Here is a 26,062-nt window from a genome sequence, read left to right as displayed (position 1 = left end):
ACTGTATTAGTGGACTATCTTTTCTAATCACACTGTTTCCAAGCTTGCTCAGATATATTTTGTGACAACTAATGGTGTGTTTGGATTACATTTTCAAGTGTTTAATTTAAAAAATAAGTTATTTTGAAAAAAAACTAAGATGTTTGGAAACCACTCGAAATAAAATTTTAAGTGTATTTTAAGCAATTTTTAGGAAAATGAGTTTAAACAAAAACAAGTTTCTTGAAAAATATTTTTTTTCATAATTCAATCCAAATAGACCTTAAATTTGCGTAAAATATCGAGTTTTCAAAATTTCATACAAATTTCAAAAAGTCAACAACAAATTAATAGCAATACTCTTTGTTGTTTTACCATATTAGTTATAATTTAAGTGATTTAAACATATCATCCAACTTAAAAAGTTAAAAGTCGGTTTCACTGATTATATTGTCAATATCAAATATTTAAAAAGTTGAGTCACGTTGACATCTATACATCAACTTGAGAAGTGCTGGAAACTAAAGGTTTTTGTTGATAGTTTATAGTCTCAATCGTATTTTAGTATTTTATTTTACCCTAAGTTTATTTTCATTCTTGTATTAGGGCTTCCTATATCCTATAAAGATGCATTTTGATCTTCTAACTTATATTGCTGGTGAAGATATTAAAAGACTCTCTTCTATTATAGTTTTTTCTTCCGTTCTAGATTTGCCACATAAACATTATGTTCTTACCTTTTAACAATTATCAAATGATATCTTAGTTGGACAGCATAACATTACCTCCAATCAGACTATATCTTGTAAGCATGAGATTGATAAAGAAAAGTTAAAAGAGAGTTAGGATTGACAGTATGAAGTTGATCACACCCTAAACATAGTTGTTGGAATTTGTCTCTAGAGATTGGTGATATCAGTAAAAAAAAGGAAAAAGAAAGATAACAATGATGAAATTTAGTGAGGGAGTGGGTGGAAAAAAGAGGATGCATGATGCTGGGTGGAGTACTGCACTCTCACCACTACCACTATTCACATAAAAATCGAAACACAAAATGATGGATAGCAAAAAGACAAAATCAAATCAAATATATATAATATCAAAAGTTCTCTCTTTCATTCACGGGTTCACTTAAAACTCTTCCACACCACATTTTGCTTTCACTCTCACTTTCCCCACCCATTTTCTCTCCCTGCAATTTGTCTTTCCCTTCTCCGTTCGCTATGAATAGTGCATTATTATTGGTGCTGTTCCTCTTTGCCGTTTGGTTTCCGGCTATTGACAGACTGACGGCTGCTTCCACGACGGCGGTGAAGGTGGGAAATGTTTCCAAGGTTGAAGATGCGGTGAATTTCAGGATTTATTATGGACAGTCGTTTAAAGTTATCAAGAACTCCATTGATGGCAAGAGCTACCTTCTCATTCAGGTTCTTTTTCTTCCTCTTCTTTCTTAAAATTATAGAAAATACTGCATTCGATTCAATTAAAACCCTCTGTTAAACCATTTTCATGTTTCAAAATTTTATTTCTGTTTCACATTTTGATTTTTCACGCATCTCAAGATAACATTCTAACTTTCCAAACAACTCATAACTAATGTTAGGATTTAATTTGTTTAAAAAACATACCTATACTCCTGTGGTTGTAGAAGAAATTAAACATTTGTGTATATTATATAGATAGAAAATTATGTGGTGTCAAGAGGTTTGATGTGAAAAAGAATGGAAAAAAAAAAAGTGCAGAATACTTCAAAGATGGCAGGAAGAACAAAGTATTGCACTTCAAGGATCAAATCTTATGTCATCCCTTTGTCTAATTACTCTCTTGATACTGACCTCTTTCCAGGTACACTTTCTTTTCCACAACCATTCTATCTATCATTTTCTTATATAATTTCCAATTTTCAAATGTATGTCACTGGGGGATTCTACACTTCATTTGTTTTCTAACAAAAAATTGAACATATTGATACTGTATTATTCTTATGTAAAAGTTGATTTCTTTTTTACAAAAAGATATAATTAATCCTTTACATATGGTGTAATTTTATATTAATATTGCAATGTTGTTATTATATTATAAGCTATTATTAATCATGTGATTACTTTTTGATACACAAATCACATGGCACCCAATGTGCACAGTTAGTTTGACAATCAATATCTAACTTTTTCTTCTTTTCCTTTCCTTTTTGTCTTCTTTCTCCATGGCCCCTATCAGTTTCCTTTTTCGAGGTATGTAATTTGCTTCATCTTTTCCATATTATATCATAAGCAAGTGACATTGTTATGAATATTAATTTATATAGTATTGAACAGCTTCTAGGTTTATTAGGAAGCTTGAAGGGTATAACGTCGGAGAGTGTGACATCAGAATGCGTATTAAAACAATACGAAAAAGGAGAAATTCAAATTATAAACAAAACCGAAACACAACAGCTGGCACAATTTGCTGCTCACTTCATTGCCGACGTGGACCAACCACAATCCTGCAATTTTGCCACCTTTCTTCCTTCCTCAGAGGATACCCCTTTGCAAGTAAAACCCTAAACCCTTCTTCCCTTTTTCTTCTTTGATCTTTTAACTCTCTGCTACTTCTTTTATCAAGGTTTCCTTCACTGACATGATCATGGTCTAAATATAAGTAATTTTATCTTAATTTACTTGTGTGTTTAATTACGCTTTGCTAATACGAAGTTGGAAATCTGTAGAAAGCAGAATGGATAAAGTTCTTGGGTGCATTTGCAAACGTGGAGCCAAGAGCAAATCAAATTTACACTGCGGTAAGTAATTTGTAAATCTTGTCATAATGTTTAAGAATGCAGCACATCCAAATTATAAATTTGAAATTTTGAGGCGAGAAATGATGCAAACTTGACAAGGTTTAAAGTAATTTTATTTAAATTTGTGTATTATTGTTGTTGTTATTGCAGATCAAAGAAAATTACATGTGCTTAAAGAACATAGCAACCACTAGAAAGACTTTCAAACCCATTGTTGCATGGATGGGTTACTATGATGTTAGAATCATTCACTACTTTCGCTTTCTTTGTAATATAAAGTTTATATGTTCTTTAAAATGATTATTAATTCTTCTAATATTTTCTTTAATTATTCTTAAATAACAGGGCATATGGTCTTTCACAAAGGATGCCTACAAGCTTAAGGTAATTAATTTGATGATGCAATTCAATTATAAGTTTATAGTTAAAATAATTTGGATTCAAGTCTAGATTATTATAGTTTATATATATAATAAAAAAAAAAAAAGTAGATTTTGATCATTTTGATTTTCTGTTTTAATTTTTTGAATTATTTATTTTAGTTAATAAATATAAATATAGTTAATTTAACGTATGATAATAATTCAATTAACATAGTATTTATACTGTTAGTATTAAAGTCGAATGTTTAGTTCTTTATCTGGTGACGTATAAACTAATCCATTGTGAGGTTATTGGAAAAGTATATAGAAGATGCAGGAGGAGAAAATGTGGATGACTCCATCAACAAAATCACATACAACGTCTCTAACCCCGACGACTTAGATGCCTTTCATGGTATCCTTTGTGTAAGTTTTCGTTCATTAATTATTTCATTTTTGGTTAGTATACTATTCAATAAAATAGTTACAAAAACAAAATCTATTTCTTTTGAATATATATCAATTTTATTTGTCTTGGTGATATGTTGTTTTCTAGATAGACGGTAGAAGTGATCATCGATGAAACATTTACATCAGATCCAACTGCATACAACTTGTCCACATTTCTCCAACTAATCAACATTCAAGACCAATCTTGCCTATCTTTTCTTTCCACTCAAAGCATTTGGCGATTTGATAAACGATTTCACAACTCCAATGCTTTCGGTAATTTTAAATACGTTTTTCCCTTTCATAGTTTAAGAGGTTAATTGGCATTTACTACCTCCTTCAATTAATATATATGTGTATGTGTGTGATGATATTAGATTGGTTTGATGGAGCAATCTCACAGCCGCAGTTGGTATTGGCAGACATCATAGAGGTTTTGTTTCCCACCGGCAATTTCACAACAACCTATTTTAGGAACTTGGCTAAGGTATTTTATTCTCCCTCTCTTTTATTCTTTCAAATGGAAAAAATAGTATTTAAAAAGTACTTTTTTCCCTTCAAGAACTAAAACCAAAATACTTTAAATTGAACTTAATAAATAATTAAACTTTCAATCTCGTGTCAAATTTCTTTTTATAAAAGTGGCCAATTCAAATCATAACACTTGTAGAAGTTTGAAGGGTCGGATAAATTTTATAAGTTTGATAATGTGATTTAAATCACCACAATACCATACTTTGAATTTGGAGTTGTTTTTGTTAAAGAAAACTAAGGTGTTGTGTGTGGGTGATGGTGATGCAGGAGGGAGTTACCAACATTGGTTCAGAAATGTGTGAGAGAGACATTTCTTCTGCCTTGGAACCCACCATCATTGCATGTGGATAATTATTTTACCCTCTCTTTATAATATATATCTATATTCTAATTAGACCTATTAATCATTCAATCTCATATTTGGATGCTTTTAGGAAAATACTTTTTAATATCAAACATTTTTTTGTATTTTAATTATTGTTAGGTAAATTTGGTTAATTTTGTATGTGTTGTATTTGCAAAAATATCATTTCTTTCGAAGGAGAAGGGGATCTTCCTTCTTATATTTCTACATCTAGGATCCGACTTGTATAATTGATACTACTAGGAATTGAATCATTATGACAAGGAAAAGTTTAATTCAGAGGGAGAAGAAGAGGCAAAAATTGAAACAAAAATATCATTTGATTCGTCAATTCTTCAAAAACGAAATAAGCAAAGTTCCATCGTTGAGTGAGAAATGAGAAATTCATGGAAAGTTACAATCCCCACCGCGTAATAGTGCACCCACACGTCTTCATCGACGCGCCCATTCGCTGCATCCACTATGGTTATTTCATAATCTTTTTTTTCTTTTCGTATTATTTTGCTTACTATCCCTGCTGTTGTAGCATTATAAACATTATTATTACTCTTACTCACGTCGGGATAAATCTGACCCCTTCCCCTGTTCCTGCCTACATATATGGGATATTTTAAGAAGTGAACATCTTTCTTAGTCGCAGGGTCCGGAGAAAGAATAGGAAAGGTGATTTCACTATATTTCTGACTAGGAACAGGACCTATCACAAGAATATTTTTTTTAGTGGGACGATAGCTCTTAAAAGACAGATTGCCAATCTTTTCTTTAATCTCGAGAGAAATACGATCGGGGGGCTAATTCAAACCCTTCAGGTAAAATAAGAACAACTTTTTTCACTTCAAACCATCTCAATGTTTGTTAAAATTAAATCATATGGTTAATTAATTATAATTATAATCTCTTAAATAAAATGTTTAGTTTCTAGCCATAAAAGTGAAGATCATAATCGTGAGAGTAGAAACTTTTGTTAATTAAGCTACAATTGTTTAAAACATGCTTGGCTTCTTAAAACACTTGTTAAAGGGAAACAATTACAAACTAAAAAATATTGTATGTTTCAATAATTAAAGTCAAAATAATTTGATGTCTATTCAGTTATTTAATTTAGTATATGATCTATCTAATCTTTTATATAAATCCATATCTATTACTATTAAGACACGAAATTAAAAGTTTAGTATCCAATAAAAATATATAGAATAATTTAAATTTATATCTAAAAGATTAATTGATTTAAAAGAATTTATAGAGTATAAGAGACGTATTAAATATAAAATTGAATTCAAACGCTCACTTTTCTATATTGTTGATCAATTTTACTACTTACAAAGAATAAAAGAGAATAGGATTCATATTGTCTGGAAGTGATTTATTATTATTAAAGAGTCATACAAACCTTGGAAGGAAGAGTTAATATGCTCAACTCTCAAGGATGGAATCAAAGTTCAAGAATCATTTAGCTTTTCGTCCATAATCTTTATTATTTATTTATGCTTTTCAAATAATTTATTTATATACTTTGAAAAATCCATTGGTATGATAGCTAGTGAATGGAAAGATATGAATTTTGCTTTTTGTTAATTTTTTTTAATTTTGTTATTGTTTTTTCAAAACAAAATTTATTTTCTTAATTTTAATTTTTCTTTCTTAGGTTTAAAACTAAGTTTTATTTTTTGAAAAAAGAAAAGAAAAGAAAAGAAAAAAGGATGGTTAAAGGAGGAAAGAAAAGAAGAGAAGAAAAAGAAAAGCATTAAATGGAAACGCGTAAGTTTAGAAGATTTATTTGGTAAATCCGAAGCCTTCCTATCATTTTCTTTAGCGTGACAACCCCACACAGGTCGCACGTGAGACCTATGGTCAAATTTTGACTTTCTTCCCTTTTTATAAATTGAAACTAATAAAAAATTAAATTAACTCTTGAGGTTTTTTATTTTCTAAATTACTTCATCAAATCTTCGTTCTAAGATAATATAGACCGTGTTTATAGTTATTATGGTTCACTTTTCTATATTTAAAAATGAGAAAATTACAAGTTGAACAAACTGAAAAGAAAAAACTCAAAATCATGAAAATGAAAAATAAAAGCAACTATCTCGTTCTCGAACGTGAATTTGGAGGGAGGCATGTGTCTCCCATGCCCCTACGTGCCTCTGCCTATTAGGGTGGAAGTCAATTTAACTTATCAAATCAATTGAATTTTTCTTTTTTTCTTTCTTTAAATATAAATATAAAGTATGGACGTATGTTTGTATAATATTAAAGTGAATGCACAACTTTCATGAGGTTGCCAAATGACATAGCAATTATATTAATGTAGTTAAAACTATATAATAAAATCTTGAAAAGCAAATGATAACATTTGAAACAGTAATTACGGTTATTGTTATAAGAAAAAGTAATAGTAATTTAATTTTGTATAATCCTATGGTATTGAAATCTTAAATCGAAGTGATTTAGCACAAAAAAGAAAAGGGAAAGCTTAAATTTAATTTGATCAAAATCCCACAATTACACAGCAAAATAAATATATGTTTTGTTTCTCAATTAAATGTACTTAATTACAATACTTTTCTAACTTTTTAAAAATAATTATTTCACCAAGGAAAGGTGTAAATAATAGGGATATACATTGCATCATGTCTAAAGTTGCAAAAAGGTGAAAGTTACAAAACTTATGTGCTGCAATTTTATTGTATATAAAGTTTAGATCAATAAATGTTATTGCCTTCAAACCTATTCTATTACTCCTCAACTTTCCCAACTTATTTTTGTTTGATGGCTGTCTATTAAAAAAAATTGCATCAAATAACAAAAACATTTAAAATAAACCGTTTATATATCTTTCTTTTTATTAAAATTGTAAATATGACAAAATTAATGATATAAGACAGCTATCAGAAGGCTATTAGACGATAATCATAGAATTATCGGCTTTTAAATTTACTATTTTGCAATTTAGAAAACGGGATGACATAAGTCCTATTATCATATGTATATATATATATATTGCTATAAATTTTGAAAACATTTATATTCTATATAATTTTTGTAAAGTTTTAGAAAATTTTCATAAATATAATAAATCACCGAAATATTTACATATGACAAAATCAAAAACCCATCAATTCGGCTGTTTTATTTAAATATTTAAGGTTTTTCTTCCTTCCATCTTCGGTAAATATTTTGCTAAAAAGTCCCTAAAATTTAGGGGATTATAATTTATGACCATTTTAGAAATAATTATTAAAAATATAGCAACATTTTTTTAAAAAAAATTGTAAATATAGCAAAACTATCAATAGATTTACATGATCTATCCATGATAAACCAATATTTACAACATGATCTATCATTGATAGAATTCGACAAATTTTGTTATATTTGTAATTTTTTTAAAATATTGCTATATATTTTAACTATTTTGTATTTAAGAGCTAAATTTGCAACTATCGGGAGTGACTAAATTTATTATTATTTTAAAAGTATAAGATAATTGAAAAAGTAGATGAGTTAAAATTAATGATATTTAAATCTAAATTCAATTAAAGTTAGTAAAAGTTTGTATAGTGATGATGGTGATGATGAAGAAGAATGATAAAGCAATTGAAGCAATATATATAAATGTGAAGATAGATATTATTTAAAAGTTGAATGACTCAAATGAATTTTATTGTTAATTGTAATTAATTAGGCAAATAATTAGATTACAATAATAATAATTTCAAAACCAAAATAATAATAATAATAGTAGTAGTAGTAATATAGGGAAATTGAGAAGTAGTTTCCAATGAAACAGAACATATTTGACTGTGTTTGAATTAAATGCTAAAACTGGGAAAGAATCAGTTTTTGTTCTCTGCTGTAATATTAAATTGTGTCTTTGTATTTTGCCATATAAATCAAGAGGTCTGTATGCTTCATCTTTTACACAACTTTCGATTCTCAAAACCTCCCAACAATATATATATATATATATAATGGCTCATCGGCTCTCCGGTGACATTCCCGACATGTCATCATCCGACGCCATTGTAAAAGAAGAGAATGAAGAAGTTGTTGTTGGGCCGTCCGAGAGGAAGTCTTCAAGGCAAAAGCTCCGACGATACGACTCCTTGGATTTAGAGTCACGTAAACTCCATGGTCATGACCATGATCATTCCTATGCCAAGGAGAATAATTGGAGTGTAATCTTACATTTAGCATTCCAAAGCATTGGCATAGTGTATGGTGACATTGGAACGTCGCCACTGTACGTGTTCTCCAGCACGTTTCCGGACGGGATAAAACACAACGATGATATCTTAGGGGTGTTGTCGTTGATCATTTATACCATAACTTTGATTCCTGTTATCAAATATGTGTTCATCGTTTTGAAAGCCAACGACAACGGAGAAGGTAAGTAAGTTTAAAAATTAACTGCATGCATGTGATTCAACAACCTGGGGGTGGAGGGGTGATGGGGTGGTGGGGTGGTGGACACTGGACAGGATAATTAATTTAAGTAATGGGTTTGGATTATTGCTATAGGGGGAACGTTCGCATTGTACTCACTGATATGTCGATATGCCAAAGTGGGGTTGATTCCGAATGCGGAGGTGGAAGATCGAGAAGTGTCAAATTACCAATTGAGTTTGCCGAACGAGAGAGAGAAGAGAGCTTCAAGAATTCAATCTAAGTTGGAGAAAAGTCATTTTGCAAAGGTGTTTCTTCTATTTGCAACTATGCTTGGAACCTCCATGGTTATTGGTGATGGTGTTCTTACTCCTTGTATCTCAGGTCCTTTCTCTCTCTTTTTTTTTCTTTCTTCTTCTTCCATTTCTTTTTTATTAAATTTCCTACTCCAATATGTGCTTTTCTTTTCAAAACTAATCCTTCTTTTTTTCTTTTAAATTTAGATTTTTTTTTCCTGATTCTGTTACCTATAGAACAATTTTGTGTGAGGGTAATATAGCAAATTTGTTTTTCTTCAATCTTCAGTGTTATCTGCTGTGGGAGGGATCAAGGAGGCTACCCCTGCAATGACAGAAGGTAAATTAAATAATTTGTAAACAGAAAAAACCCAACAAATTTTACTTTTTAAGAAAATTGATTTTCTTCAACTTTCCACAATTGTAATAAATATAAGTTGATGAGGAAGAGAAAGACACAAATCCCATCAGCAAAACGCGTCTTTTCTATCTCTAAGTTTTTTTGTTTATAGCAATTACAGAAAATACAACAAACCCACTTTGTGTAGAAGGAAATTGAATCCCATTATATTTTAATATAACAGTTGATAAAAGAAATTCATTTAGTATTCTATGATTTTAAGGGAAATGCTTGTTATTATGAAAATAGTATTTGGCTGAACTGTTTCAATATTATTTTGGTGTTTTGCAACTTCAGTTTTGATTCATTTTTATGATTGAATGGTTGTTAAGGAAGATGATGAATTGATTATTGCAGAGAGGATTGTTTGGGCATCAGTAGGAATATTGGTGTGCCTATTCATGGTTCAAAGATTTGGAACAGATAAAGTTGGATACACTTTTGCTCCAATTATCTTCATTTGGTTTGCTCTCAATGCTTCAATTGGTGTCTATAACTTCATAAAATATGACCCAACTGTCCTTAAGGCCTTAAATCCAAATTACATTTTTCGATTTTTCCAAAGAAACAAAATGGATGCTTGGATTTCACTTGGTGGCGTTGTTCTTGCTATTACAGGTTCACCTTTCGTCCTTCTGATCATTTCATTGAACTCTTATAACTTCAATTAACAACAGTTTAGACATATGATCAATCAAACACTTACTTTATTCAATTTCCATATCTACACACTCTTACAGGGACAGAAGCCTTGTTTGCGGATGTCGGTCATTTCAGCGTCCGATCAATTCAACTAAGCATGTCCGCCATTACCTACCCAGCTCTAATCTGTGCTTATGTTGGCCAAGCCTCGTTTCTTCGGAAGCACAACGATCTAGTTTCAGACACATTTTACAAGTCAATTCCAGGTAAAAGAAACAATAAGAAAAAAAAGCACAATTTCCAAACTAAATGGTTAGAAAAAGGCCGGTCTTTTCAAATGAAAATGATATTGAATACTATTGTCTATGTGTATACTATTATATTGGCAGGAAAGTTGTATTGGCCAATGTTTGTGGTGGCAGTATCAGCATCAATCATAGCAAGCCAAGCGATGATCTCAGGAACATTCTCAATAATTCAACAATCACTTTCACTTGGATGCTTCCCAAGAGTAAAAGTGGTTCATACATCAGATAAGTATGAAGGGCAAGTCTATGTTCCAGAGATAAATTACCTTCTAATGCTAGCTTGTGTTGGTGTTACTTTGGGGTTCAAAAACACTACACAGATTGGGAATGCATATGGAATAGCTGTGGTTTTTGTGATGACACTCACATCCTCTTTCCTAGTACTCATAATGGTAATGATATGGAAAACTCACATCCTTTACATAATCACTTACGTTCTCACCATTGGTACTGTGGAATTGGTATATTTGAGTTCTGTCCTTTACAAGTTTGACCAAGGAGGCTATCTCCCTCTGGCTTTTGCTGCTGCTTTGATGACAATCATGTATGTTTGGAATAGTGTGTTTAGAAAGAAATACTTTTATGAACTCAACCACAAAATCACTTCTGAAAAACTCAATGAGATAGTGAATAGAACCAACTTTAGAAGAATTCCCGGTATTGCTTTCTTCTACTCTGAGCTTGTTCAAGGCATCCCTCCCATCTTCAAGCATTACGTTGACCACGTCCCTGCATTGCAATCTGTTCTTGTCTTCATTACCATTAAATCACTTCCTGTGAGCAAGGTTCGTTATAAAACGTACTTAACTTTAAATACAACGGTAAACTTTAAGGTTAATTAATACATATTTGAGGTTGTTTTATTATTGTTTGTTCTTACACTAGGTTCCAGCCGAAGAGCGTTTCCTCTTCAGAAAAGTAGAGGCGAAGGAGATCGATGTGTTCCGTTGTGTTGTTCGATATGGGTACACGGACGTGAGGACCGAACATGAATCATTTGAGAAGATATTACTCGAAAAACTAGACGAGTTTGAGACGGAGCGAGTTGCATCACATTCAAACGAGGAAAATGGAGTGTTGGATGGAAGAGTTGAAAAAGAGGATATTAAAGCAATTGGAAGGATTGTTGAAGCATGGAAAGATGGAGTTGTTCATTTGGTGGGAGAAAGTGAAGTGGTTGCTAAAAAAGGGTCAAGTTTTGGAAAGAGAATAATGATAAACTATGCATATAGCTTCTTAAGGAGGAATTTGAGGCAAAGTGATCAAGTCTTTGATATTCCTCGCATGCATATGCTCAAAGTAGGAATGACTTGTGAACTTTAGAAGTTATTAATTAGTCACTTCCATTCTGTTTTAATTTCCTTTTTAACATCACAATTTGTATTACTTTTGTACTTCCCCTTGGTTCAAATGCTATTTATATAATTTGTATATTTAATTTAGTAATTAACTAACTATTTAATTTAATTCAATTCAATTCAATTAATTGAAATAAAACTCTTAACTTACATGAGATGCTAATTTAAATAAAACTATAGGTTATGTAAGAGCCTCATCCTTTGGTTTGATCAACTCAAAATAGAATACTTACATATCTTTGCTGGCCTTCTTTATGGATGTTGTTGTCAAAATGTCTACAACTTTGTACATAGCTAGCAATTATATATTAAAATAGATTACGAAAAATACACAATTTAGTGAAGATGAGGTATTTGAGATGTTTTATTTACTGTGGAGCAAGTCAACTTGTTCGACTGACTAATACAAAATTCCATTCATACAAATATGAAGTGTGAAATTTTGTTTAGTCCTCCATCTGACTATGATTTGAATCGGTATATCCATCAATGCCATACTTTTGGTATACTATAACTTGATTCTCTTCCCACCATCTCTCTGCTTCCCTTTCCGAAAATCTTCTTCGACTGCAAAACACAATACCAGATAACTACGCTAAGTTACAATGATAACACATATCACTACGATGCATTCAATCAAACATATATCCGAACATTGGATAATAACCAAATGCGTTAGGGTCAAAGCAAGTTCATTTTAGTTAGAAGCTTATTAGACAGTCATTAAAATTGAAGGATATATTCTACAAAACCTTGAAAATCTTCCTACTAAGCTTGTAATATAGTTTAATTTAACCCCAAAAGAATAGATAAATAGAAAGGACAATTATTGATAAGTTGATATGAACAAATGACAAATACCTGAACCTCACTCTCTTCAGTCCCTTGTGCCCACCTGGTAGACTTGTAAATGTAATATATACACCAGCTTCATACTGTTCCATCCATTCATCTTTCAAATAATTTGCATTTCCATTTTTCGCCGACGTTCGGTTAGCAATGGGATCTGGATCCGTAGACTTGCTAACGTGACGGAATGCAGGTCTCCCATACAATGATTTGAATGTATTAGAAAAGACAATGGGAGAGTTGTATAAACTATCACCTATTACTCTATCTTTGGGTAATTGAAGCTCAGGGGGTAAACAAGTTACAGCAGAGGGGGAGTGAAAATGGCCAAAGTTTGAAGAATCTGAATATACTGGTGTAACATGTGGTTTATTTGCATCAACTTCATCTTTTGTATCTCCTCGACTGCTAACCTTCTCCGATATTGTATGTAGCTGCTACAACGTAAGCAGTTTTCAAATCAGATAACCGGTCTGGAAATGAATGTGTATAGCACGACTTATATCTAAAAGTAAATAAAGAAAGATATGAGAGAAAATTACCCTAAGAGCCAAAGCTTTTATGATCTCCTTTGCTGCCTTACATTTTGCCGCTTCCTCCCTTGCAACAGACCAAGCCTCTTCGATCTTCTGTCGACACTTTTGCATCTTCTCGTCTCCATCATTACATTGTAATTCAAGGTTCTTTACCTTTACGATAAAAAAAGAAAGAAAGTGAAAACTCATTTTTCCAATGGCAGCTTCAAAACGCAATTCAATAAAATTAAGACCCTGTTTAACTTGACATTACAAACTAATCCCCACCACACAATCACACTTTATAGCTTTCAAATTTCAGGGTATAACCATATCATATTTCATCTGCATCCAAATACGGTATGACTTTTTTGGAAGAAAAAAAAATGCGTTGAGTTCTTTAAGTATTTTGGAATCCAAATACAGAGTAAAACTTAATAAAGAGTAAAAACAGTTAGCTCAGGGAAGAAACTTGGTCAGTTCATGTAGATGTAAGAACAAATTTGCATGGTCAAGGTATTAATTTTATCTGAAATTATTAAACCAAGAAAAGGAATAGGTGGATCGCGAGCAAATAAACGCAGGAGGATGCACGTATGATTAGTACAGAAATACTGAAACATCGTAAGATAGCATGTGTAAAAATACCTCAGTTCTTAACCTCTGAACTTCTTCACTTAGCTTCTCACTGGATCCATATAAAAATCTATCAAGACTAATGGCACTTGAATTAGGGGACTTTAGGTGAACTAAATCATTGGCAGTTGTTTGATTTTGAGATGGAGAAAAGAGAGTTTTCGTGTTTTCTCTGTCACACATTTTAAACGAAGCTGGGCATGAAACTTGTCCCCAACTTGGAATTCCACTGGACGTAAAAGTTTCTAAATCCTGTTGGTTTTCCCCTTGGTTAATGAATTTCCAATGAGACTGCATTTCATCAATATTTTGTTTTGTAGGTGACAACAGTGGAGAATGCTTAGAACTCATACTTCTCTTATCTACTCTTTCAAAACCAGATACCTTCTGTTGCTTCAATGAATTCTGTGTCCTTGTATTTTCTTGTTTTAGTGACCTATCCAAGTGAATATGTCTCCGTAAAATGTTGAAGCATGGATCACAAACTCGGAAAGCTTTAGATTTATTTGGAGCCAACGCAGCATTTGTAGTCTTTTTGCTGCTGCACATCCGGCAAAAATAGAGTCCACAGTGATAGCAATTATGCTTCTTCCTCGTAAATCCGAAAGGCAATTTACAACCATAACAAGAAGATTGGTCACTTGACGTGATAGATCTATGCAAGCAGATGGCAGCTGTGAAATTTGATCCACATGCTATACTTTCTACCTGCTTGTCTCCTAGAGCTTCAACAAAAGTAGGCAAATTCCTATCATCAGAATCACCCAATCCTAATTGTCCATGTGCACCCTTCCCCCATGTATAAACGCGTCCGGTTGATGTTAATGAAGCAACATGATAGGAACCTGATGATATGGCCTTGACAAACTCTTCTTTAAGCTTCCCTTCGACTATAGCTACCGATGCATCCCTTGAACTCAAATTTCCTAGCTGTCCATGTATGGAACTTCCCATCGTATAAACTCTACCCATATTCGTAAGCCCAACAGTCAACATTCGTCCACAAGAAACTTGGGCAAAATCACAATCAACGAGTGGGGCAACACATGTTGGTAAGAGCTTACGCTCGTTGTCACCATGGCCCAGTTTCCCTTTATCACCATCACCCCATGTAAATAATTTCCCAACAGCACTTTTGAACTTGAAACGGTCAATCATGATATCAACAATAGCAGCGGTATGCCATGATCCACACGCAACAGATTTTACACACAAACCATTTAAAGATTCAACCTCTTTTGGCTGAGAAAGGCTTATAAGATTCCCATGTCCAAGAGCTCCAAATGTTCCATCTCCATAAGTAAATAACCGTCCACAAGCCGAAACAACTGCTGTATGCCATTCTCCACAAGCGACATTTGATATGCTTATACCTTTCAGAGGACCGGAAAGTTTTTGAGGCAACCACCGACTTCTACTATTCTCCTCGCAATCAAAATCGGCACCAAACCTGCTGTCACCCCACGTATAAACTTCTCCAGCTTTTGTCAAAGCACATGTCTGATATTCACCGCATGCAACAGATTTAGCTGCGATCCCATTCAGCGAGTCAACCAGTTTCGGATGGTCCAAGTCCATATTAATTTTATGCCCGAGTCTACCACACTTCCCTTGACCCCAACTGAAGATTTCCCCATGCTTGGTAATCAGGGCTGCGTGTTTCCCTCCCAAAGATATGCTTTGCACGTCCAACATCATAGTAGACTCTAGAAGTTTTGGTAACAATGCATCCACAAGCATTCCTTTATGGCTAGCTGACCTTTCAGTTCCACCACCTATCAGCCCGCCTTCTATACCTTCTCCCCAAATCATGACATCCTTCAGAATGTTGTTCTTTTCGATATATGGAGATGTATGAACAGGTGCAACAAATCTACTGAGAGCATTCTTTTCATAAATCGTTTCATCTAATGATCCCCTATTAAGTACATCAGGTTCAGCAACCGGAGTACCCCAAGCAGAGATATCCCCTTCACTCTGTCCATCGGATGGATAGAAGCTATCAAAGGAATGAGATAAGCCATCAGAAAGGCATCTTTCTGAAAGTGAAAGAGTAGGACTGCCACACAAGCTGCGTACCTTCAAGCATAGTACATTTTAGTTGAAGTGCAGCACAAAAAAAATTACACAGAACTCTTAAAAATTTGAGTAGTAAACATCTCATGAAAAAATGTGAACTTCAATATAAAGGATAGGACAATATTAAATTAAACAACAAATTACATACTGATTGTTGTATAATTTTACCCACTTCCCATCAACTATTCGTAGACTCATCATGGTTGTAACAGTGCAGAATTAATTTCACCAAATTATTTATGTAAGTTTAGACCGTTGATTTTGGTTCGAATTGTTGAAATATCAATATAAGTTTGATTCAATAGCAACAACAGTTGTCTCTCCTCTTGTCAATTATGTCAGGACTTGCCTATAGAAAATTGTAAAGTACAACGTTTATTAGATAGCAACTACGACTTTGAACTAATCTTTCCTACGCATGAATTGGACTATTTCAATCATGAATTACAAAATAAGTATCACTACCACGATCAGGTGAAGTGATTCGATAAAATAAAATTTCGTAAATAAGGACTATAGGATTTAGGTAACTAAAACCTGCGGAAAGTCTGCACTATCCTCCAAAAGTCCAAGATTGTACTTTCTTCTAATAAAGCCAGCAGGGCTATTGGCACAAGACACAATTCCTCTTTGATCCTTTAAAATAGTTACTGGCCTTGGATGGTGATTCCTTGATATTATAGAGCTCAATCCCAAAAACCAACAATCTGCCTGTGCTTTGTCCTTACATGTCTGCACAAAAAATGAAGTAACAAGAGAAGAAAGAAACAAATCAACATTATCTTCACAAGCAAAAAGCTCGAACTACAAAGCCTATAATCATGAAGAACAAGTTTACCAGAACGAGTGAACGCTCACAATTAGAGTAAATGAGTGAAAAGGATTCGAGCTTCTTTGTGATTTGTAGTTGGTTTACAAGACTTGGCTGTTTCAAAAGAAATAATATGAATGAAAAGAGAGAAAGGTTAAAATGCACAAGAGGCATTGGTTTTTTTTATGATTTATACTCACCAACATTTTACCGGGAATGATTTTCACAACTAAGCTTAATCGCAGTTGCTTTTCCTGGTTTCCAGAATACCAAACCAAGAATTTCTCGTCCTGAAATCAAGAGGATAAATTCTTTATAAAAAAAATATTAAAAACAAAGTTTGATTTTACCATTAATGCTGAGTATCATACAAATTAAAATCAGTACAAGAAAAGTATGTAATCAATTATACTATAACAGCAAATAAAATCATTAAAAAAAAAAAGCACAAATAAATAAGATGAAAATTTTAAAAGAAGCTGGGTCAAAGAGAAAGGTTTATGGATTTTATTTATTTGAACAAGTGAGTATCTATTTCCAACATCAAAATAAAATAGAAATGAAATTATTTTCCTTCTGTTTAATAATTATAAAATCTTTACAAAGCATCATTTGCAACAAAGTTTGGTTCATATTTTATTGTTAAACAGACATTAGATTAAGCAAAGTTAAAGACTTGGACAAAAGTACAAAACAATGTAAAGTAAGAGTTCAGAATTATAATGATTATCTAGAACCTATGCACTTATCGCTACTAAAATACACTGAACCAAAATGTTTATCAGCACAAGATCTTGAAAACAGAGAAATCAAACAAGTTCATCGAAAGTAGTGAATACTTTCTTTTTCTTCTGCATTTGAAAATGTAAAGTGGCGCAAGAAACCATGATGGTGAGATAAACATATCAACAACAACTCGCCGCATTAACGATCACGAGACTTCTTAGAACTCAAAGACACAATTGTACAACCTTAGAACAGATCCTGTTCAAGTAAGGTTGTAACGATCACGAGACTTCTGAAAATCCACAACCTGAACCAACCAGATGACGATTTTGACAGAGAAGTGAAACAATGTTGCAATTTTACATAATTTTCAACTGCTTCTGTAGATTCCTGAATGGCAGCTAACCAAGTTCTTAAGAAGAAAACAGAAAAACGAACTGTGCTGCCAGATCACACAAGTACTTTATGTGTTATTTATCGGTTTTTGAGTATCTGTAAATTGCACACATCTTCACTAATCTCATGAGGCAACTATTGGACTCTACTAATGTTGTATATCCTTACCATGGAAAGCCTGAAAGGACAAAATTTCGGTTTGCCTCGACGCCTAGACTTCAAAAGGTAAGCACCCTTCTTCATAGACAGAATTGCCTGCAAAATAAAACTTCAAAACATATTCTAAACAAAGGAGAGAGAGAGAAAAAAAAAAAAAAACACCACCTTCTGCAAATCTAACTATTTTGACCCGTTTGCAACAATAAATTAAGCAATTATTTAATTTTCTCTACATTATATTTTATATATATACCAAAATACTTCAAATAAAAAATTGGCAAATGCCATTGCCAAATGTTGGTTTTGTGATTAGCTCTGCCCATTATACTTAGCAATAAGAAGGAAGAACATAGAATTCCGCAACTTAGGTACTGCATCGTAATCATTTAGTTTTTTATTTTTTATTTCTTTTTAAATTATGTCTGTAAACACATTTAACCAGATTTTGTTATCCATCTTTTACCAATATTTTCGGAAACCAACCCAAAATTTGAAAACTAAAAAAAAAAAAAAAAAAGCAAGTTTTTAAAAATTTGTTTTTGTATTTTTTGAATCTGACAAAGAATTCAACTCTGGTGACTAAGAAAGATACAAACCATCCTAAGAAAAGGAGGATAGAGAAAATAGGCATAACTTCAAAAAAAAAAAAAAAAACCAAATACCAAAATCGAAATGGTTGTCAATAGCAACAATGTGTGGATTAAACAATTGTAAAACCATTGTTGTAATCTTCCACTTTAGGCCATTGGCTAATGTATGCCAACAAAACAAACCCATGAGCTTCACAAAATTTACAATCCAAAATTTCATCATTAGAAAAGAGAAATGGACTGAAAATGTTAAATCAAAAGTGGAAAATGCGAAGTTTTTTCAAAAGATAAGGTCAGTAAGAACAAAACACAATGAGTATTCCTCAACACTCCAAAAAAAAAAAAAAAAAACGAAGAAGAAGAAGAGAGGAAATCATATTTCAAAACAGAGATGGAAAATATACCTGCTCCACTGCTCTGTCATGGAGAATTATTGACAAAGATTCTTCACCCATTTTGTCCTTTTAACAAACAGTTGTCATACATAAAAAGAAATCATCCCAGAGAGAAAAAAATTCTCAGCTCACAAACAACAACAACAACAAAGAAGAAGAAGAAGAAGAAGAAAGAGCTTAAGAGTACACAATGTGAGTTGAAAGAAAATGAAAGGAGGAGTAAAAGAAATAGGTTGTTTTTGTTTGGAAAGAAGAAGGTAAGAAAAAGGGTCCTTGTGTGTTTCGTTTGATCAAAGAAGGGCATTAACGAAATGGGGTTTGTTTGTGTGTATAAATAAATTTACGAGGAATGAAACAATGAAATGAACGTGTTGATGAGCCGTCTTGGGAAGTTTATTCACTTCGTTATTTGTGCAGAGTGGAAAATGGGGGAAGAAGAAAGAAAAAAGAAAGAAGAAAAAAGAAAGAAGAAAGAAGAAAGAAGAAAGGAGGGAACCTTTTTATTTTATTTTATTTTAAATAGATACCGAAAATCCAACTGCACGTGCAAACCAAGTATGAGTTTTATATTTGCACGTGCTGTCTTCTCTTTTTCTCTTCTTTCTTTTCGTATAAAAAAATATTAATGATTTTTTTTTAAATAACAAAATTTACAAAATATTCACAATATACAACAAATTCTATCATGGATAGTTATTGATATGCTATAGTGATAATGATAGAAGACTATCATTGATAAAATCCAAAATTTTGCTATATCTTGTAAATGTTTTGTCAAATTTGTTATTTTTTATCGTTTCTCTATAAAATTTATAATAGATTTTATGTTAGTAGCCTATCACTAACATATTTTTTAACGGTGCTTGCAAAAATAACAAAAAAGTTTATATGATAATAACAACTCATATCACTATATTTTCTAAATTACAAAAGTAATTAATTTAAAAGTGTATATTACAAATTACTTTTCACATTTGTCGTATTCATAATATGGAAAGAAGATGTGGTATGAAATGTTTTTTTCTAAATTTGTTTGTTTTATAAGTTTAAAATAGTATTATATTCTTATAATTATTGATAGATTGTGTATGGAAAAATGGAAAAATGGAAAAATTAAGTTACCAAAACTATAGGATAAATATTTTGAGTTGAAAATCAAAACCCAACAATTAATAACTTTTTCCTTTGCTGTCTATTCAAAAGCAAATAATTAAATAAACTTTACTTTTGTGTGTTTCCATCAACACTTCAATTTTTTTTTTTTCTCTCTCTCTGAAAAAGAATTTCAATTAAACCACATATGGAAAATTTTAATGGATGGGTTGGCTAATTGATTTTGAATTATGCCCATCAAAGGCAAAACCAATACTTTAGGACATAATTCAAAATCTAACCCAAACTCACTTTTCTTAATTTGATTAGATGATTTTGAATGTTACATGAAGAATAAAGAAAGAAACGGTGAGTTTTGAGTTTCTAACCTCTACTCTCTGCCCTCTCCATAGTTTTCTTTTAACTTTTTTCTTTTTTTGTATTTTTATTATAAAAATTTATTAAAGATAGTAATTTGACAAAATATTTATTTGGATTCAAAATTTTAATTTATTTTGTTATTTTAAAAAATGTTAATTTTGTTTTTCATTATTGGTGAAAACTTTTCATTCTTTAAATGCATTATTATTAAATAAATTCCCTATTTATTATCCATCAACCTAACATATTTAAATTATACAATAATGTTATAAAGTACATGTGCAATATCACTTTTAACTTGCTCCCTAACATTCTACATTTTTTAAATTTTCTATCATACTTTTTCTAAGGGTTTTCTTTTTTTTTTTTTAATGTATGGAGATGATTTTTGAGAGTGATACACTTTCTCAAAAAAAGAAAAAAATAATTGATTAAATTATTTTGACTCGTTTCATAATTATTTTGGTTTTGTTGCTAACGATTTGTTCTTTTTTCTTTTAGTTTTTAAAAATTAAATTTTCACCTCTAAATTTCTTACTTTATCGAAGAATTTTTAAAAATAGTAGACTTTACAGAATATAACTTACAACCTGTATGTTATAGTAATAGAAGACTATCGGTCATGAAGCCCAAAATTTTGCTATAGCTCGTAAATATTTTAATTTATTTTGCTATTTTAAAAAAATACTCGATTAGATAACGTTAAAGAAATTTACAATTTAAAGGTTCAATGCATGAGAAGGGGTTGGATCTTTTGTTTTTGGTGTTATGTTTTTAAAATTTTAGCTTATAATGTTATATCAAATACTACTTTCTTCCTTTGTCTTTTTGGATTGTCTTCTACTTTTTAAAAGTACTTTTTTTAGTTTTTTTTAATACAAATTAGCGGTATGAATTTGAACTTGAAATCTCTTGTGTTTCAAGTACATAGAGATGATGTTAGTTGAACTAAGCTCTTATTAACACATCCTAGTGAAGTTTTAACCGTTTAGTTACGTTTAAATTTTCTCTTATATTTATAATTCTACATTTAAAAAAACAATAAGACAATATGATAGATAGATTTACATAAATTAAATGAAAAACTCATTGATTTTTTTTATTTCTTTTTAGAAAAATAACTATTGGATATGATGATCAATTACATATGGCCAACTTTTCCTAACAAATAATTTCAATAATATATATATATATATATTGAAAGTGACAAAAATGGAAATATCAACCTCTTGTAAAAAAGGTATCCAATGTAGAAGTTGCCAATTTTTAGCTATGAATATAGAAGAAAATAAATAAAGTCTTTTAAAATGAAGGAAGACATTAATTTTGATTAAAAGTATTATACACTAAATGAATATAAACCAAAGTTAATAAATAAAAGAGTAAAAAAAATGGAAAATTATACTAATAAAGAAAGAATTAAATATTTAAAAAGTTAATTGATAAGAGATGATATTAACTAATAATATTTTAAGAAATAAAATCCCAATACAATTAATAAGTATATGAAAATGGTATAATTTTTATTTCAAAATTTTAAAATTAAAATGTGAGAGAAAACATCAAAATATTTGTTTTGATAATTATTTATGTATTGAAAAGAACCAATATATGAAGTATATGAAAATGATTAATCAAATATGAAAGAAGATTAAAGGAAATAATCTTTCATCAAAACCATGCAAAGTATTCGTAACAAAATGTCTCTTTCATACAATAAACACTACCAACCTAAAGTAAGAAATTATTAGTGAATAATAGAAGTTTATATTTCAAATATTGTCGATGGTTGGGTACTATAAAGTTGATATTACAAATGCTAACCTAACTTTTTAACTTCACATTTAAAATATAATTCACTTAATGGGTCATCCTACATTTGGCTAAGACTCTCTCCCCAACCTCAAAAAGATAAAAGACAGAAGAAAAAGTAAAGTAAAAATAAAGAGATCAAGAAAGTAACATTCTTACAACAATCATAATGCAAGGCTTTAATGGGTCATCACTACATTTCCCAAATGTTTCTTCTCATCACTTTTCATTATAATATAATTTTAACACTTTGAATGGAATTTACATTCATTTTTTTACAGGCCAAGTTGAAGATGTCAACAACAATAATAATAAACAAGATGGAGAATCTTTGGTGCATGGAAAAGATTGTCAAAAGCTACTTTTTTTTTTTAACTTCTCTTTTTAAATGTAATTCATCACATGGGCTTGTTTTTTTCTTTCTTTCTTTCTTTCTTTTGGTTCTTTTTAATAAAGAAAAAGAAAATCAATAGCCTTCTAATTAAATATGGATTGGTTTTATGTTCTTCATATAATTTTTTAATTTGTTTCTATTGTTTTGGGTTCATTTTATTATGTAATCTATTGATATTTTGTTTTTAGTTAAATTGATTACTTTGGACAAAAAAAATACACATATTAATTATTAGGGAATTTGCTAAAACAGAAGTGATTGTTGTAAGAAATATATCTTCTTGATCATCCTTTTTAATCATTGAAATTATTTTCTAAACCCTCATTTTATCTTTAATAATAATTAATATTTCTTCACTGTTTTCTCAGTTATGTATTTTTTCTTCCCCTCTTTAAAATATTTGTTTCCTTTTAACTCAAATATCTGTGTGTTTTTTAAAAGGTAGAAAAAATTTAAATTTTAATTAATTCGGATAGAGTTTGAAAATTTTTCATATTTTATAACTATTTTTTGTCATTTACAATAATTCTTCTGTATAAAGTATGTATTAGTGATTAAAAGATGTTATATGATCGAATAAATTTTGGTTTTTTGGTATGAAAAAACAAGCAACCGAAAATGAAAAGTTTAGATATCGTTTGTTAATCATTTTATTGGTAAGAATTAAGTATATAATCACAACTTTCACATCTCAAATTCTTTTTATTTGTTATTTACTTTTTATAAACTATTTAAGAAAACCAAACTAAAATTTAAGAATTAAGACTCTATCTAATCATAGCAATTTCTTTTCAATTTTATGGGTTTGAAATTTATGTTTGTTTATCTTCTAATTTCTTAAACTTGAATTTTTAATCAAAAAAACAAACTTGTTTTTTAGTTTTCAAAATTATGTTTGGTTGTATGCAGAACAAGTAGATAGGAAAACATCAAAATTTGATCTGAAATTGGTATATATATAATACTAATTTTCCCTCTTGAGAGTAATATAGATGGTAATAGTAATTACATTACTCAGATTTGGTATGTCAACTAATAATAATTACTTAAGATGAAATAGTTCGGAATCATTTATGGAAAACTTCACATAAAACCTGAATTTACTCATCATCAAACGTTCCAAAAACAACCAAATAAAAAAGAAATAGGGGTTAACAAAGAACTAAACCTTTTGTTTTTCTTCTAGGTGTGAGATTAGTGAAATATAATCAAGAGAGAGAGGATGTTAATAATTATAAATGTTGGAAAGGAAAAGACATGAAAATAAAGTATGGGAAATGGATGGGTTTGTATGTTTGTAAATGTATATATATTATTATTATTGAACATGACTTTTGGAGCATTATATGTAGAAGTGTTTAGAGGAATGTATACATTACTATTTTTTGTCCAACCATCAATGGACAAACCATGTAACCTTATTAAGATTTGGGCAACCCCACCTTATCACTTATTGTATGTCTTTCTTGCAGAAAAATATAAGGTTAGGGTTATGCCTTTGTCTCCCCATATCTTTCTTTAATGTAGTTGGATCTAATTTTGAAGTATATGTATACCAAACTATTTTAAAACTTTCTTTAAGAAAATGGTAATTATAAGTATCTATATTCAACAATGTTCAAGTTGAAATAAACCAAGCAAAATGCTTATATTGGCATTCTTCTTTACACCCAATTAAACAATGGTCTAAGGAATTCATTGTGCATTATTATTTGGTAGAAAATGAAAGAAAGGTGGGTTGTGAGTAAAGTATATATACTCAGCCATTCATTCATTATTATGGAACAAACAATTAAAATGCAAAGATCCAAAAGGCAAAGAAAAGAGTCCAATAAAGTAACTCAAAATAACTTCGTCCTTTCTTATTACAAATTGGATAAGAAAGGGGAAATAACAATAATAATGGTAATGTTGATTGAGATCTTTCATGAACAAATTAAGATGTGTTAATTATTTGAGTGGACAAAAATTACTTTTTGGTGGTCAATTATTATATTAAATCAATCAATCTGCCTCAAAACTTGTAGTCTTCTTCTTATGACCATATTTAATTAAATAACTATTAACCTATCCATTCATGTTGATAACTTCAAGTTTTCAATCTCATTTATCAACACATACATTTCCCTTTTCCTTAGTATTGATTGGAAACATGACTTAGCTAATTGGCACATCATGTGAACTTTTGGATTGCAAGTAAAAAAAGCTAAACTAATGATATATTATTTATCAATTTTAGTCAATGTGGTTAGATGGTAGGTTTTCAGTTTGGTCCTTATCTTATCATTATCTTATATTTTTTATTTTTATTTTTTATAAAATATAACAAAAGTTACATGAAATTAAACTCAAATATATGAAAATTATATAGAGATGATAAAATGATATTGAAAGGCATATTACTGTGGTTATGATAATGAGAATGAAGTATGTTGGTGTGAATGGGAAAGGTTGTCATTAATAGTTTGGAGGAGCTTTGTTGTTTGTTTCTCGTCGGGCAGACGGCAGTGCAATGCCAAACTAAATAAATCAAACTGTGCCCTCTCTTTCCACCCAAACCTAGCTTTCCAGTACTCATTTGCTGTTGTATGTATTTAGGGGCTATTTGAATCTAACTTTTCCAATAAACACTTATTAAACGTTTAGAAAATTAATAACAAAACCTCAAAGTATAGAAAAAGTGATTGTGCTACAAAGGTATTATAAAAATGATGCATGTGGATATATATATATTTTTTCTACCCGCGTTAAAAATACTTTAAACACTTAAGTTATACTAACTTTCGTTAACGATAATTTTTTTTTATGTAAGGACGTGTTTGGCTCACAAATTTATATGTTGGTATTAAAGAACTTATTAAATCCAACTAAATTTAATTATATATAGAATTCTTTTTTTGAAGTTTTGCTCGTTTATATTGGAAAACTTCAACTAAACAACTTGCATCCAAATACAAATGACTAAATTTCAATGTACTAAATCAAGACTTTTCCGTTTAGAACTCAATTTAGTGCTTTAAATATCTCCAAATGATGGTAAACACTTTAGAAGAATGTTTGTGTTTTGTTCTTGTGATTGGAGTTTACAAGAGAGTTTAAAGTGATTATTTATGCTCTATATTTTTCACACATATATAGTTGTGTTTCTTTTGAGTGAATCATGATTTGTAGTTCTCTTATATGTGTGTATGTATATATCACTATAACACATCTAAGTCATCATATGTTTTCTATTTATATTCATATAGAGTAGATCAGTTGAGAGGGTTTTCCCAACAAGATTTGGTGACCATTTTGCATGGCTTATCAATCAAACATGAGCAGTAATTAATTTGAAGTTGTAACTTTTTATGTTGGTAAAAA

At 30.6% G+C, this 26,062-nt stretch overlaps 3 protein-coding genes across 4 annotated transcripts; 2 read left to right on the top strand and 1 right to left on the bottom strand.

Annotated features, from left to right (window-relative positions):
• Nucleotides 1-1,078: 1,078 nt before the first annotated feature.
• On the top strand, nucleotides 1,079-4,750 carry LOC101208429. 2 transcript variants are annotated; one of them, XM_004152211.3, is made up of 11 exons: nucleotides 1,079-1,406; nucleotides 1,722-1,824; nucleotides 2,200-2,213; nucleotides 2,298-2,516; nucleotides 2,690-2,761; nucleotides 2,912-2,998; nucleotides 3,107-3,145; nucleotides 3,445-3,549; nucleotides 3,684-3,849; nucleotides 3,951-4,060; nucleotides 4,375-4,750. In XM_004152211.3, exons 1-11 carry the CDS (start codon nucleotides 1,203-1,205, stop codon nucleotides 4,456-4,458), a joined length of 1,203 nt encoding a protein of 400 aa, XP_004152259.1. In that variant the 5' UTR covers nucleotides 1,079-1,202; the 3' UTR covers nucleotides 4,459-4,750. The 2 variants fall into 2 exon arrangements, with proteins under 2 accessions (XP_004152259.1, XP_031739521.1); XM_031883661.1 differs by having other exon boundaries at nucleotides 1,266-1,406; nucleotides 1,717-1,824.
• Nucleotides 4,751-8,272: 3,522 nt separating this feature from the next.
• LOC101215797 (potassium transporter 5) lies at nucleotides 8,273-11,956 on the top strand. The gene is made up of 7 exons (XM_004152320.3): nucleotides 8,273-8,863; nucleotides 8,996-9,244; nucleotides 9,446-9,496; nucleotides 9,914-10,174; nucleotides 10,297-10,464; nucleotides 10,588-11,291; nucleotides 11,392-11,956. The coding sequence occupies exons 1-7, from the start codon at nucleotides 8,446-8,448 to the stop codon at nucleotides 11,827-11,829; spliced, it is 2,289 nt and encodes a 762-aa protein (XP_004152368.1). The 5' UTR covers nucleotides 8,273-8,445; the 3' UTR covers nucleotides 11,830-11,956.
• A 134-nt stretch (nucleotides 11,957-12,090) lies between these two features.
• On the bottom strand, nucleotides 12,091-19,500 carry LOC101216037 (PH, RCC1 and FYVE domains-containing protein 1). The gene is made up of 9 exons (XM_004152321.3): nucleotides 19,030-19,500; nucleotides 18,045-18,131; nucleotides 16,955-17,044; nucleotides 16,782-16,868; nucleotides 16,481-16,675; nucleotides 13,877-15,943; nucleotides 13,256-13,402; nucleotides 12,726-13,147; nucleotides 12,091-12,431 (listed from the first exon to the last, which is right to left on the bottom strand). Exons 1-9 carry the CDS (start codon nucleotides 19,078-19,080, stop codon nucleotides 12,311-12,313), a joined length of 3,267 nt encoding a protein of 1,088 aa, XP_004152369.1. The 5' UTR covers nucleotides 19,081-19,500; the 3' UTR covers nucleotides 12,091-12,310.
• Nucleotides 19,501-26,062: the final 6,562 nt, after the last annotated feature.

The sequence above is a fragment of the Cucumis sativus genome, chromosome 4 (assembly GCF_000004075.3).
Source record: "Cucumis sativus cultivar 9930 chromosome 4, Cucumber_9930_V3, whole genome shotgun sequence".
NCBI lineage: Eukaryota > Viridiplantae > Streptophyta > Magnoliopsida > Cucurbitales > Cucurbitaceae > Cucumis > Cucumis sativus.
This window is presented reverse-complemented; position numbering and strand designations above follow the sequence as displayed.